Below are 12,560 nucleotides of genomic sequence, written 5' to 3'. Positions count from 1 at the left end.
GCCCAGCCCTCCCCGCAGCGCAGCCCGGCAGCGGGTGCGCTCGGCGCCGGGACAGCCCGACCGCGGCTCGGTACAGCCGGGCACAGCGCCAGGCACAGCCCCTCGCCAGGCACAGCGCCAGGCACAGCCCCTCGCCAGGCACAGCCCCTCGCCGCCCCCGCCCGCTGTCACCCCGCGGGCACCCCCAAACTTTCGGCGGCAGGCTGCGCACGCTGCCCCTCCCCGCAGGGGGAAACGTGCTCCGCTCCCTCCGTGCAGCGGGGCCGGGGGGTGGGCGGCTGCCTGCCTGCTGCCTCCCTCCTGCCTGCCTGCTGCCTCCCTCCTGCCTGCCTCCCTCCTGCCTGCTGCCTGCTCCTCCTCGCCCAGGCTCCCGCATTGCACCGCCGCGCCGAGCCGAGCGCGGGGCTCGGGCTGCCCCGCCGGCGCCCCCGGCCCCGGCTGGCGGAATGAGCGCCGGCGAGGCCAAGGAGTACCTGGCCCGCAGGGAGATCCCGCAGCTTTTCGAGGTACGGGGGTGTGGGGGTGTATGGGTGTGTGTCTGTGTGGCGGCGTTTTCCGCCCCGTCTGGGGGTGCTCGGCGCCGGGACCCCGCGGCGGGCAGGGCGGGGGCTGAAGGTGGCTGGAAGGACGGGGCGGCGGCGCTGCGGGTCCGTGCGCGGGGAGCTGCCCCAGCCCCGGCAGGGTGGGCGCTGCCCCAGCCCGGGCAGGGTGGGCGCTGCCCGCCGCTCACCCGCGGAGCCCCCGCGCCCGCCCCGCGCCGCCGGCCAGCGAGAGAACTTGGGCGTCCGCAGGGCAAAAGGAGCGCCCGGGAATGCGGGCAGGGAGCATCACCCCTCGGTATGGGGGAAGGGAAAAAGCCACAACTGTTCAGCGAGGTTTTGTTTAGCTTCCCGCAAGTTACCTGCTGCTGATGGCTGGTGGTTACTTCGCTGTGCAGCGTGGATTTTTTTTTGTCTCCAGTCAGACATCCTGTAAATCTATATGACACACACAGACACATATGTGTTTTCCCTTGTCTGTGCTGAAGCCAGGCGTTTTTCTGTGTATATTTGAAAATTACGGGATGCAGACCATGCTAATGTTTTAATAACACAGCTCGAGTGTGAATGGTTTAACAAGAGATGCAGACAGAACTGGTTTTCTGTAGAGGCTCCAAGCTTGAGCTAGAGATTTTTAAAAATTGGTGCATGTCTTCTGCACAAATACGTGGCTGGTTGCTGTGATCAGTTAAGTAGTATAGTAAGGGCACGGATGCACAGAAATGATATCCTATTTTATAAGTTCAAATGTGTGTAAATAGCAGTCACTGTATAAACTGTAGATAACAACTGAGCAAGTCTTGAATTGGAGCTATGTGTGTTTACTACTAATACCAGCTATAACTGTCAAGTTTATTCACACAAAAATTAGGAAGAGCACAAAGGAACAGGAATCATCCCAAAAGACACTTCTTGTTAAGGGAAGGTTGGATGCAGTGCTCTTGTGAAGAGGTGAGATGATGACTTCTGTATCACCTTGTCAAGGAAAATCAATTACCATGCGTCGGAGGAGGGCCTGGCAGCCCTTCCTCCACACTGCCCACAATGCTCATGGCTCCGGTGGGTGCAGAATTAATACTCCAGAGAGGGGGTTTCTAATGGCTTTGGATTCCTGATCAATTAAATCAGGAACCACCAATGAATTTTGGGGGTGTGGGTTGGAGGTTTTTTCCCAATGCTGATCAAGATGATATTTGAGTATTTCTCATGATTTTTAAAACCCTTTTTTTTCATTGCTTGTGCGTTGACAAGAATATAGATGAGATACTTGTGAGTGTGCTGTAAGGAAAAGATACATATTAATGAGGTCAAAGACTACAAAGACTGTGCAACTTTTGGGGCTCTTTAGCTTGGGCATTACTCTGCCTGTACTTGGCACTGGTTGTTCTAAGGAAAATATAGAGGGTTTTTTGCTATTTTCAGGCTTTATTACATGCAAACAGACAAATATATAGACATAGCCATGAGCTTCCTGTTCCAAGCAATTTTTATGACATTGGCAAACCAAAATGGTATGATTTTTGCAGGCCTTAGTTTTATGTGTTGGCTTGAAATGGAGAGTGTGAATACATGAGGAATGTGGGATTCCTCTGTGGAAAGTAAAGGGCAAAGCAAAAGTGCCTGCTTTTTTCCTGGCATCTGCCATTATAGTGTGTATTTCTGACCTTACGTTTCAGAGTCTGTTGAATGGATTAATGTGCTACAAGCCCGATGACCCCATTGAATATTTGGAAAGCTGTTTGCAGAAAGTAAAAGAGCTTGGAGGGCCAGAAAAAGTGAAATGGGACACTTTTGTCAGCCCAGAAAAGAAGACCCTGCCTCCACTCAATGGAGGACAACCCAGGAGGTCTTTTCTCAGGAATGGTAAGGTATTAAATGTAAAAATGATTATATTTCTTGTGCTGTGTGTGGTTTTACATCCACTGCTGAATTATTTTGTAGCAGATCATGCCTCACTCTGATTTTCCATAGGCAAAGGAATCAAAAATTCTATTTCCTTGCATTTTGGCCTTTGCTTTTCTCCTTCCATAGCAGATGCTAGGCCGGAGAGGAAATTGTGATCACTTTGCAGCCAAGTGTTGGATGTATGCTGTGTGAACGTTTAAGACATTAGTGGAGAGATTTGTTGTAACCCACTTCAAACGTTTGCAAAGACAGGGGCAGAGCTGAATCAGTGCACTTGGCTTATATTTTTATTTGGTTCTTATGGATGACATGCATACCAACCTCAGTGCAGTTACACTAAGTGGTTTTTCTAGTTTATATTGGAGCTATACGCTAATTACTAAATACGATGCAAATTATAAACTCTTAGAAAAAGGTGCATCTCATAAAATCTAAGCAGATGTCATACCAATACCTGTAATTATTTTATTTGTAACGTTAACAAAGAGTAATTAGCTCATCTTTCAGTTGCCATAGTTATTCTTCCTTGCCATGCAGCATTTCATTTAACTAATTAGCAGGAATACTGTCTCTACATCTGTGGGCAGCATGTGTCACCAGAGGAGTCCTGCTTAGTGGTACAGGTTATCTGCACAATACAGAGTGCCTCTTCTCAGAGGCCACTACTGAACTCTGGGTGCTATGGGCAGATGTTCACAGCAAACCTGATGTGCTTGTAAAGAAACTTCAAGGAGTATTTAATATAGCAACAGCAAATGCAGTGTGAAATTATGAGATATACTTATTTAAATCTGTCTACACAACAGATTTTGAGTTTTCTGCCTATTTCTGCAATTTCCAGTGTATCTCACTGTTTTACAGTGCTGCCTGACAATTCCAACTTCCCGTACCGCCGCTATGACAGACTCCCTCCCATCCAACAGTTCTCCATCGAAAGCGACACCGACCTCTCCGAAACCGCGGAGCTGATTGAGGAGTACGATGTGTTTGACCCTGCCAGACCTCGGCCGAAGATTATCCTTGTCATAGGTGTGAAAGCAGTCACTTCTACACGATTTTATCTCTGTTACTTTGCCTTCTGCTTTGTACTGCAAATCCATCGAATGCCTGTATGAATTTAAACACGATTTTTTCCATCTGCCCTAGCAAGTCGTGCAGCCCAGTTCAGAGCGTGAAATTGTTGCTGCTGAGGATGTAGCATCCCAGCTGAAAGAGTTTCAGGGGTGACAGCGAGCACCTGCAGTTGTGTTCTGTAGCCTGGGTGCCTGTTGGCTGCTGGAGAGCTCATGGTTTGGTTATGGAGCACATCTGCCAGTTTGATTTGGTCTTAACTAAACCTGGCTCATGCATTTTGAGACAGCAACACCACGTGAACCAAGTGCTCTTCCAAGGCACGCCCCGGATTGAACTGGAACACTGTTATAGGTACATTCAAAGCCGAGCACAAAAAAAGGTATTTCAAAACATTGGATAAGCCAGCTCACAAAGGTGATAGGGAGCTGTTGCCATCTGTGTTTACAACCCCGACAAGTGGTCAGTGTGTCCAGCTGGAGTGAGCACACACCGTCACTAATCCACTGCACTGATAAATTAATCCCTACATCTAGTTGGCAGAAGAATCCTGTGCCAACTTCATGGACAGTGAGCACTCAGTTGGCATCAGTTAGTTGTGCTTTCTCCCCAGATTCTCTCTTGTGAGCAGTTCAGTGTCCTTTCTAAGCAATTTGTACTTTCCAGCCTCAGACAAGCATAAGTTATTAAAAAATAGCTGCAGTTTAAGTCTAAATCAATGTTTTATTCTGTTTTTGAACTGAAGTTCTTTGAACTAGTTTTCCTTGTCATCTGCGTTAGTTTTCTTCAGAAATTTTGCTGCCAGACCTAATGCACTGAATGGTTTAAAGAGTTACAGCACGAGTGCCAGGTGATGGACAACTACATTTTTAATCTATAAAGCTTTATTTTTAGTAAAGCGAGATACTGCTTCCATAACAGAGAATGGTGTAGTAAAAAGGAGCAAAAATGTCTTCTCTGTGCTACAGAGTGGACTCTCTAAGAACAGCGTGTCCTCTAGGCTCTGCATCCAGCAGTTCTCAGAAATGAGCTACTGGAACATATTAAAAACAGAAACCCTGGCATTTTTCTAGATATTTATGGGATGCCAAAGGAATTGCCTAGGGCATTTGAATTTTCTTAAATCTTTTGTTTCAGAATTACAGATCTCGACGTGCAAATCTCTCCATGCCCCGCTGAACTATAAAGGTTGCAATTAGGTGGAGGAATAACCCGTACCTTTCTTTCATCCCAATTAATTAGCCAGCCTTCCTTTTCATAAAGGAGAGGAACTGGCTCCTTTTCAGTGACCACAGAAGGCTCTTAATGCATTGAAATCCGTGTAGCTCAATGGCAGTGGAGTGATGAATGATGGTTTGATTTCGGGGAGATAAAGAGAGATTGGCTTTCACCTCTGGAACTCAGTGCAGGTGCATTTGAAGTGGAATCCTTGAGCTCCAGCATGTAGTGAACAGACCACGGGTTTTACAGAGCTTTTCTTTCCTCCCATTTTTATAGGGAACGTTGTAAACATTCCACAAAGGCTGTTTCAGGTTTATGTTCCCCCTGAGTTCCTCTGAATCTGTTATGGTGTGATCTGTACGGTACCGTGTGTGGCATAGCAGCTATTGAACATTTTTGTACAGTATCAAGAAAATTTCTCCTCCCAAGTTCAACTTGCCATTGAGAAAGCACATAAAAACACACACTGGAATGACTAAAAGAATAACTGACATACCAGATAAAAGAAGAAAAAAGAAAAAAGTGTACTATTCATTTCAAGAGGCAAGTATTGCACGCAAAAAACGTGTTGCATATTTTCCATTTTGTATGAAATGGCAACAAGAAATTCAGTTAAGCAGCACATTTATGTCAAGTTAGTGATAACTGATCATCCTGCCTAGCTCAGGTTGTACTGGTCCCGTTCACTGTTAGGGACTGAAATGAAGTTAAAGACCTGTCCTCTGCTTCGCATATTAGGTGAACTTTTCTTTATTAATGCATTAGCCCAGGATCTTTTTAATGCTTCCATAAAGGTTTTTACAACTTCTTTGCTTTGTGAAATCTGTCATCCTTACAGTGAACCAGGTAGCTCCAGGGCAAAAGAGAACTCACTCAGGAAGGTGGGGGTTTTGTTCTTTCTCTGGGTTTGCAGAAGAGACCTCTGCTGAGAGGGAAATCTGGAAAGCTGCAAACTGAGTGTGTGACTGGATTTTAGAAAAGTCAGGTGGAACCTGCCCAGGTGGTACCCAGCTGAATCACTGGAAAAATTAAGTTTCTAAGGAACTATGACACTGGCAAAACTAGATTGTGTTTAAAAATGTGCTTCCTAATATACTTTACCAAACACATTTTTAGTATCGGTACAGCCTGAATTTAGAGATCTTAAAATATTAATGACCTGGTGTCATTAGCACCTTAGTTCAGTGTGGTTTTTAGCTGCACTTTGTTAAAAACCTGCATGTTAAAAGAATACACTTTCCTTTTGTGATCAAAGTTTAAAGGCTAGACCAAAGATAGTGCTGCCAGCAAGCAGTTGCCTATTGATTTGTTAAATCCAGTCCACAGCTAGATTTTAAAGTCAAAAGTATTTACAGAAATCTTCTTATTAGATGAATTTATTCTGAATTTGCAAGAAAATTGAAATTTTGAACTGCTGTTAACAAAACTAGATTGAAACAACTGCTTCAGTAAAAATTTTCCGCATACAAATTTTCACTTGAGACCCATTAGCAAACATAATTTTAGATGCAACAAGTGTTGCCTAGTCTAGACATCTTCTAGAAATATGTAAAATAATCACACTTTTCTTGCATAATGCATAATCTCAGAATAAGTGAAAAGAACAAAAACCAGAAGTGATTTGATTTTCCTTTCTTCTGAAGAGTTTGTCAGTGTGATTTATCAAAGAATCAGGAATGGATACATCATTCAATAAATTATAATGATTTGCTGTAGGAAGTAATTTTGTCCTATCCCTTTAACCTTATTTTATTACCTGAATGTTTCCCCTCAGAATGTAAATGGATAATCCCAGCGTGCTGTAAAGGGATATATTTGGACCAAGAGCAACAAACTGTGTGAGAAGTTTATGGACATTAAAGCAAATACTTCATTAGCTATTTTCTGATTGCAATTCAAATCAAAGGAATGGAAGTGCCAAAGTTGGTTTTTTTCCTGCTTTTCTTTAATGACAAAGCAAAGCTCTCCCTCACTGGGGTGTGAGGTCCATCTACTTGTTTCAAGAAGGTTTTTTTCAGCTATTTTATTCTTTTACAGGCTGATGTTTTTTCAAGTGTCAGTTTTGGTTTTTTGGCGTCTTTGGCCTCTCTGTTGGAACAGGAACGCTGTTTGCCTTGTTGTCAGTTTTTCTGTTTCTAATTTTCTACACATTACTGGTATATGCTTTGCATTTTTCTTTCTCTTAAAGAAGAGAGAAACATATGGCTTTGTACAACAGAAACACGGAGTGAAGGGAATGAGGGAAAAACATTTTCCATTGTGACCCTGCTGTACCGAGATAAGATCCAGCTTTTCTTTCTTTCCTTTGCTTGTGTGTTTTATAAACATCTGTAGTTGTGGTGACTGGCTGGATGTTACGGATACATGCTTGTAGAAACGTTATTGGATAATGATCAAACCTTTTTTTTTTCCCAAGGGTATAGGTGAACTGGGAGCAGAGGGGGGAACACTTTGACAATGTGCACATTGGCTCCTGCTGGCTGCTGGTGGCACTGAAAGCTCTCTGACAGTGATGCTGGAGCACAGGGCTGGACCTGCTCACACAGAGAGGGCCATAAATAGAAATAATTGTAAAGTTTATCCTGGAGCCAAAATTGTATTAATTATAGAAATGCCTAAAGGCTATTAATGGGAATAATACAGAGAATATGTTAAAGAGTTACATGATTACTAACAAGAAGCTCAATGTATTCATATTTACTTTCATTGTGTTGCCGTACTTTTTAAAGTTCATAGAAATGTTATAATTTTAATCTTAATTCTTTATCTGTTGAAATAAAATTCAGTGTTCTCCCACGGAATTCCCCAAACTATAGCTACTTAGTGCTTATTACCAAAAGATTTGGTTTGGGTTTGCTTGGTTATACTGTCCAGTAGCACACACTTTCCTAAATATAAACAGTTATTTTTATTCCCTGGTTTTACATACTGGATTCCAGATTCTCTGTTCATCACATCATGACATTTCCTTTTAGTTCAGATATGATCTGATTGTTTTACAGGCATTCTTGCTTGTGCTGTCCAGCTGACCTTCACTTCAGCTTTGCCTCTGGTGTAATGTAGCTGTGTTCTGTGATTTTGATACCCCTTTGGCCTGTATTATATCTATTGAAGGGTCTCTTCAAGTTCTCCAGCAAGCTGAACCCGACAAACTGCTTCTCTGGCAGGTGCTTCAAGCATCAATACCAGAAGTATGCATGGTTCAATAAAAGTCTTTGTACCAAATCACTATGGAAACATCTCGGCTGATTATTTAATATTTTTCTGTATTGTAAAATTAGAAAACCTCAGAAACTCATGCAAGCATGTTTAGGAGCAGATTTTATTAGTTTCATTTCATGACTAGTCCACTGATTTAATTGGCTTACTTAAGTAAGTATGATTCTTTCTGACATGAATACAGTTCAGACTATCTGGCTCTGCCTTTGGATTCATAGAATTCAAGAAGGGAAAGTTCATTTTCTGTTCCTCTGCTACAGATCAAGAAAAACTCTGTTCCAGGAGCAGCTTTAGAATGAGGTCGAGCCTAAAAGAGTGCATTTGTTTTTATTTTGCAACTAGGTTTGTATTGGTTTTTTTTTTAACTTCACATTACAAACTTCATGATCTGGGAGATGAGACAGGTTTCCAGTGGCTGGTAACAGGTCATACAAGGGCAAGATTTACTCTAATAATGGTTGGAAAATTGGTGCCCACAGCAGAGATTTCATGTGTGATCGGGTTCTTCAGGTGAAAGGTTAATTTAATGTTTTGCTTGTAATTCCCAATAGGTGGCCCAGGAAGTGGTAAAGGAACCCAGAGTTTGAAAATAGCAGAACGTTATGGATTTAACTACATCTCGGTTGGGGAATTGCTGAGGAAGAAGATCCACAGCACGAGCAGCAATAGGAAATGGAGCCTAATTGCCAAAATAATTACCACTGGAGAACTGGCCCCTCAGGTAGAGTGTACCCCGTGTTCATGTTTGCTTTCCAGGATTCGAACATGCTGTGTAAATGTGCACCAGCAAGAAAACTTCCTTTGCAATATTGAATAAACCACTTCTTTTCTCTGTGAAAGGAAACAACCATAACTGAGATAAAGCAGAGATTAATGCAGATCCCTGATGAAGAGGGGATAGTGATTGATGGATTTCCCAGAGATGTTGCCCAGGCAATCTCCTTTGAGGACCAAGTAAGAAATTGTTTTTATTCTTAAAATAACATACATATCTCTACAACAGTTAAGCTTGTTGAAATCATCAGTCAGATTCCAAGAAAGAGCATTGCTCTTTAGATCTCTGCAAGTACGTAATTACAGGTTGACAAAAGGTTGTTCTTTTGCTCTATGTTGTATTCTATCCTGTCTGAAGACAGACTATTCTGTAAAAAGAAAATGTGACAATATAACCAATAATCCAAGCCTATTGTCTCAGTAATGAGAGTCCTTGCAAGATGAAGGAGGAAACATGAAATCTAACAGTGAATGTTTTTTGTATCTTAGTGATTTAGAAAAGGGGAAAACATATTTCCATATATATTTGTTCAATTTAATCTAAAGTAAGATAAACATACTTAAAGCAATGCTTTTAATTTCGGGTTTATTGCAGTGCATTGAGAAGGCGAATAAAATATGAGTTAAAACTGCCCATCTTTTGCAAGGTTTTGTAAACCTGAAATTATGCTCTTTTTTTTTAGAAAATGACATCATTTTGTTTGTTCTACACTACAGCTCTAAGGTTGAGTCAGCTGAAACTGTTTCCTTAAGTGTATTCACATGTTGTTTTCATGTGTGTATTTTAAACTAATCTAAAAATACTTAAACTCAGTGGAAAAACAAACAGTTTATATCATTTTCTGATGAAGCACTGCTAAGCATAACAGTTCTGGTCACAAGTAGAGGTTGCAGTTTCAGAGCTGAACTTTTAAGATTGCCTTCATGCAGAGCATTTCGAAGTCCTTCACAATTGGGGCACCACTGTTTCTGTACTTGGAGTTCCAAGTGGCACTGCCAAGGCAGAAGTAATGAAACAAAGCAGCTAATGAGGCATTTCATTAATGTGCTTTTACAGGGTCTTATTCTGGGCAAAATTTAGAAGACTGAATTGAGGAAATTAAAGGAAACAGGCAAAATAGTTATTACAGGAAATAGCGATGACTGCCAACGATATCTCCTTACAATTCACAGAAGAGGAGACTATTTTATGAGTGAAACAGCAGAAATGTAGGCTTAACCATCATTGCCTTGGACCATTTTTTTTTGTCCAGTATAACATGTGATGGTGTGACTTCAGTGCATTTCCTGGTGCTATAATTTTGTGCTGATGTTGTTTTTGATGAAAGAAAGGGGGATACGGAACTGGAAGAAGTGACAGGAATTAAGTGCTTTGAGTTATCCTAGGCTCAGGTTCTCTTTCTACAAAGGAGGACCAGTTAAACAACACTGGACCGTATTCTCAGAGAGTTCCTTCATTTTCAGTCAGTTGGGATTTGCTAAATCCTCCTCAAGGCCTGATTCTGCCTGAAGGATAGATCACTGCCTAAGTCTCTAGAAAAATCCAGGAGCACTTAATACAGAGACACCTTCCAATCTTACCAGTTCTCAAAGAAATACTTGAAAGAAGGAATCCTAGACCTTTTGTAGGAGCACAGGAAGGAAAATGTTATCTGTTTAGGCTCCCTCTTTTTCATCTTCCATAGCAGCTGATCTGTAATATGAACATAATTAAGGCCAGGGAAATAAATGCACAAAGGATAGACGTATTTCAACATTGAACATCTGTGTCTGTATCAGCATCTCCAGTGAGATATATTCGATGTTTTATCTCGGATTTATAGTTTAAAGAAATAAAATATACTTGTTTCTTTAAAATTCTCTGCTTAGTAAGCCATATTGCTCCACACATAAGTAGGAAGGCCTTGTGGGAAGGAAATGGGGACTGTGAGCAGTGGTGGTGCTCACCTTCCCTCACAGGATGAGGCTGACAGTAACCCATGGCACATTAAGTTATTTACAGTAATCATGCTAACACTTCCAAGGCACTCAGAGGTTCCTCAATGGGAAGTGCAATTGAGTTGTGGAGAATTCAGTAATTAACTGTTGTGATAATTTGTGTAGGTCTGCAATTAGAGTTGCTAGGGGGGTTTTCCACAGCTTGCTTTCTAGCAGTGTGTAGAAGCACAGAACAGAATTGGTCTCGTTAGCCACAAGTGACAAGATGAGAAGTAGTTGGTTAGTTGAAATTTCAGCAAAGAAAGTTTTGATTGAACAGTAAGACAATTTTAATTAGACCTGTTAAGCAACGGAACATCCTTTGAAGAGAATGGTGAGATCCCACAAAATGCAAATGGCCAAGTCATAGATGTGCCTTATTCTTACAGAGACATCCCCTGTAGAACCCTGAGATCTGTTACTGAAAAGTTCTGAGTAAGAACTGATTCTGATTGTTATCACCCCATTGTCATGGGTGAATACTTATTCTTACAGGTGGTCCCTTTGAGACCACTGCAGTGCTCAAGTCCCTGAAAACAGCAGAAGAGTTTGTGTGACACAGACAAATTCTTTGCCACTGTTTGCACAAACACAATCTCCAAGAGTATATGTAGTAATGCCAAAAATAAATTGGGGGGGGTGGGATGTGAGGAGCAAGTTATTAAACTGAATGGAAATAGAGATGAGTAATGCAGGATATTGAGAGAGGCTGGAACAGGGACTAAACAAATGTGAGAAAAATTGGAAGAATGTAAACAAACCAGGCTACAAAGACCTGACATAGTTCAAGAAAGGATGTCTGGTGGTTATTGGTCATCAGCAGTCTATATGGGTTTATTACACATATGTTGTTCCTGTGTGAGAAAGTATCTGGACCCAAGGTATCCTAAAGAGACAGGAAGTCAAAACTTGGACTAGGTGTGAGCTGGTCGGTAAATGGTGACCCAAGAGAGAGCCTATACAATTTTTGATCCAAATCATGTCACCTTCCCATTCTCCAGCAGTGCCTCTTCTGGAAAATGGGTGATGAACAACTGAACAGCAAGGCACAAAGGGCATAAAATCTGTCTTACTCCCAAACATTAACACTATAGTTCCCTGAACACTATTTACTGAACATTTTTTGTATGTATTACTGTGTGGCTTTCAGCAGTAAGAGCTACGCTGAGTTATTGTAAAAATAAACTGATTTGTATTGGAAATGGTTTACTGTGTTACAGCAGAAAAGGACAGCTCAGGCACCTGGTTTCTCTTGAAAGCCCTTATAAAATCTAACTGCTGTGTTTGCAGTCATCTTTAATGCAATAAATTATTTATGCTAAATTAATTCTTTCAGTTTATGGCTCACATAGCTGTTACTGAGACTTGACACTATTTGAGCTTTTATAGTCTCTTTGTTCTGTGGAAAAATCAAAGGGGTACAGACCATCTGAACTGCAGTTCAGTACCTGTCCTGCAGAACATTCTATTACAGAAATACATGGTGATAAAGACTGCTTGTTAAACTTTGCTTCTGATTGCTCTTGGTACTACCAGCACATTTTTATCCCTTCGACTCATCCAGAATCTGAGCTTTTCTCTGGGAAAGAGTGTTATTTTTAGTAAACTAGTCAAAGCAAAACAAATTATGCTAACATTCCCATACATAGGTATAGCTCAAAGATGATGATTTTCTTATTGTGTTGCCAGACTCTTGTGTGGACAGTAAGTTCTCAACATGTTGCTAGGCAGAATTGTATTAAAACATGTTTCAGCAGGGTGACTAAAGTGCTCAAGATAAAGCAATGTATCATTGCAGCACTCACACTATTTCTCTTCCTGCTCAGTCCTAGAAACCAGAAGTCACAAACACTG

The 12,560-nt window shown here is 41.7% G+C and overlaps 1 protein-coding gene across 1 annotated transcript in view; it reads left to right on the top strand.

The window, feature by feature from the left end:
- The first annotated feature begins 211 nt into the window (after window positions 1–211).
- The window catches only part of AK5 (adenylate kinase 5), a 76,664-nt gene continuing 64,315 nt past the window's right edge, over window positions 212–12,560 (top strand). The window contains exons 1-5 of the mRNA XM_032697184.1: window positions 212–506; window positions 2,216–2,402; window positions 3,306–3,473; window positions 8,507–8,676; window positions 8,796–8,909. Coding sequence (XP_032553075.1) covers window positions 447–506; window positions 2,216–2,402; window positions 3,306–3,473; window positions 8,507–8,676; window positions 8,796–8,909 — 699 coding nt within the window. The 5' untranslated portion in view covers window positions 212–446. The remainder of the gene's footprint in view (window positions 507–2,215; window positions 2,403–3,305; window positions 3,474–8,506; window positions 8,677–8,795; window positions 8,910–12,560) is intronic.

This window comes from Chiroxiphia lanceolata, chromosome 9 (assembly GCF_009829145.1).
Source record: "Chiroxiphia lanceolata isolate bChiLan1 chromosome 9, bChiLan1.pri, whole genome shotgun sequence".
Classification (NCBI taxonomy): domain Eukaryota; kingdom Metazoa; phylum Chordata; class Aves; order Passeriformes; family Pipridae; genus Chiroxiphia; species Chiroxiphia lanceolata.
The sequence above is the reverse complement of the archived record's forward strand: the minus strand, read 5'-3'. Positions and strand labels throughout refer to the sequence as shown.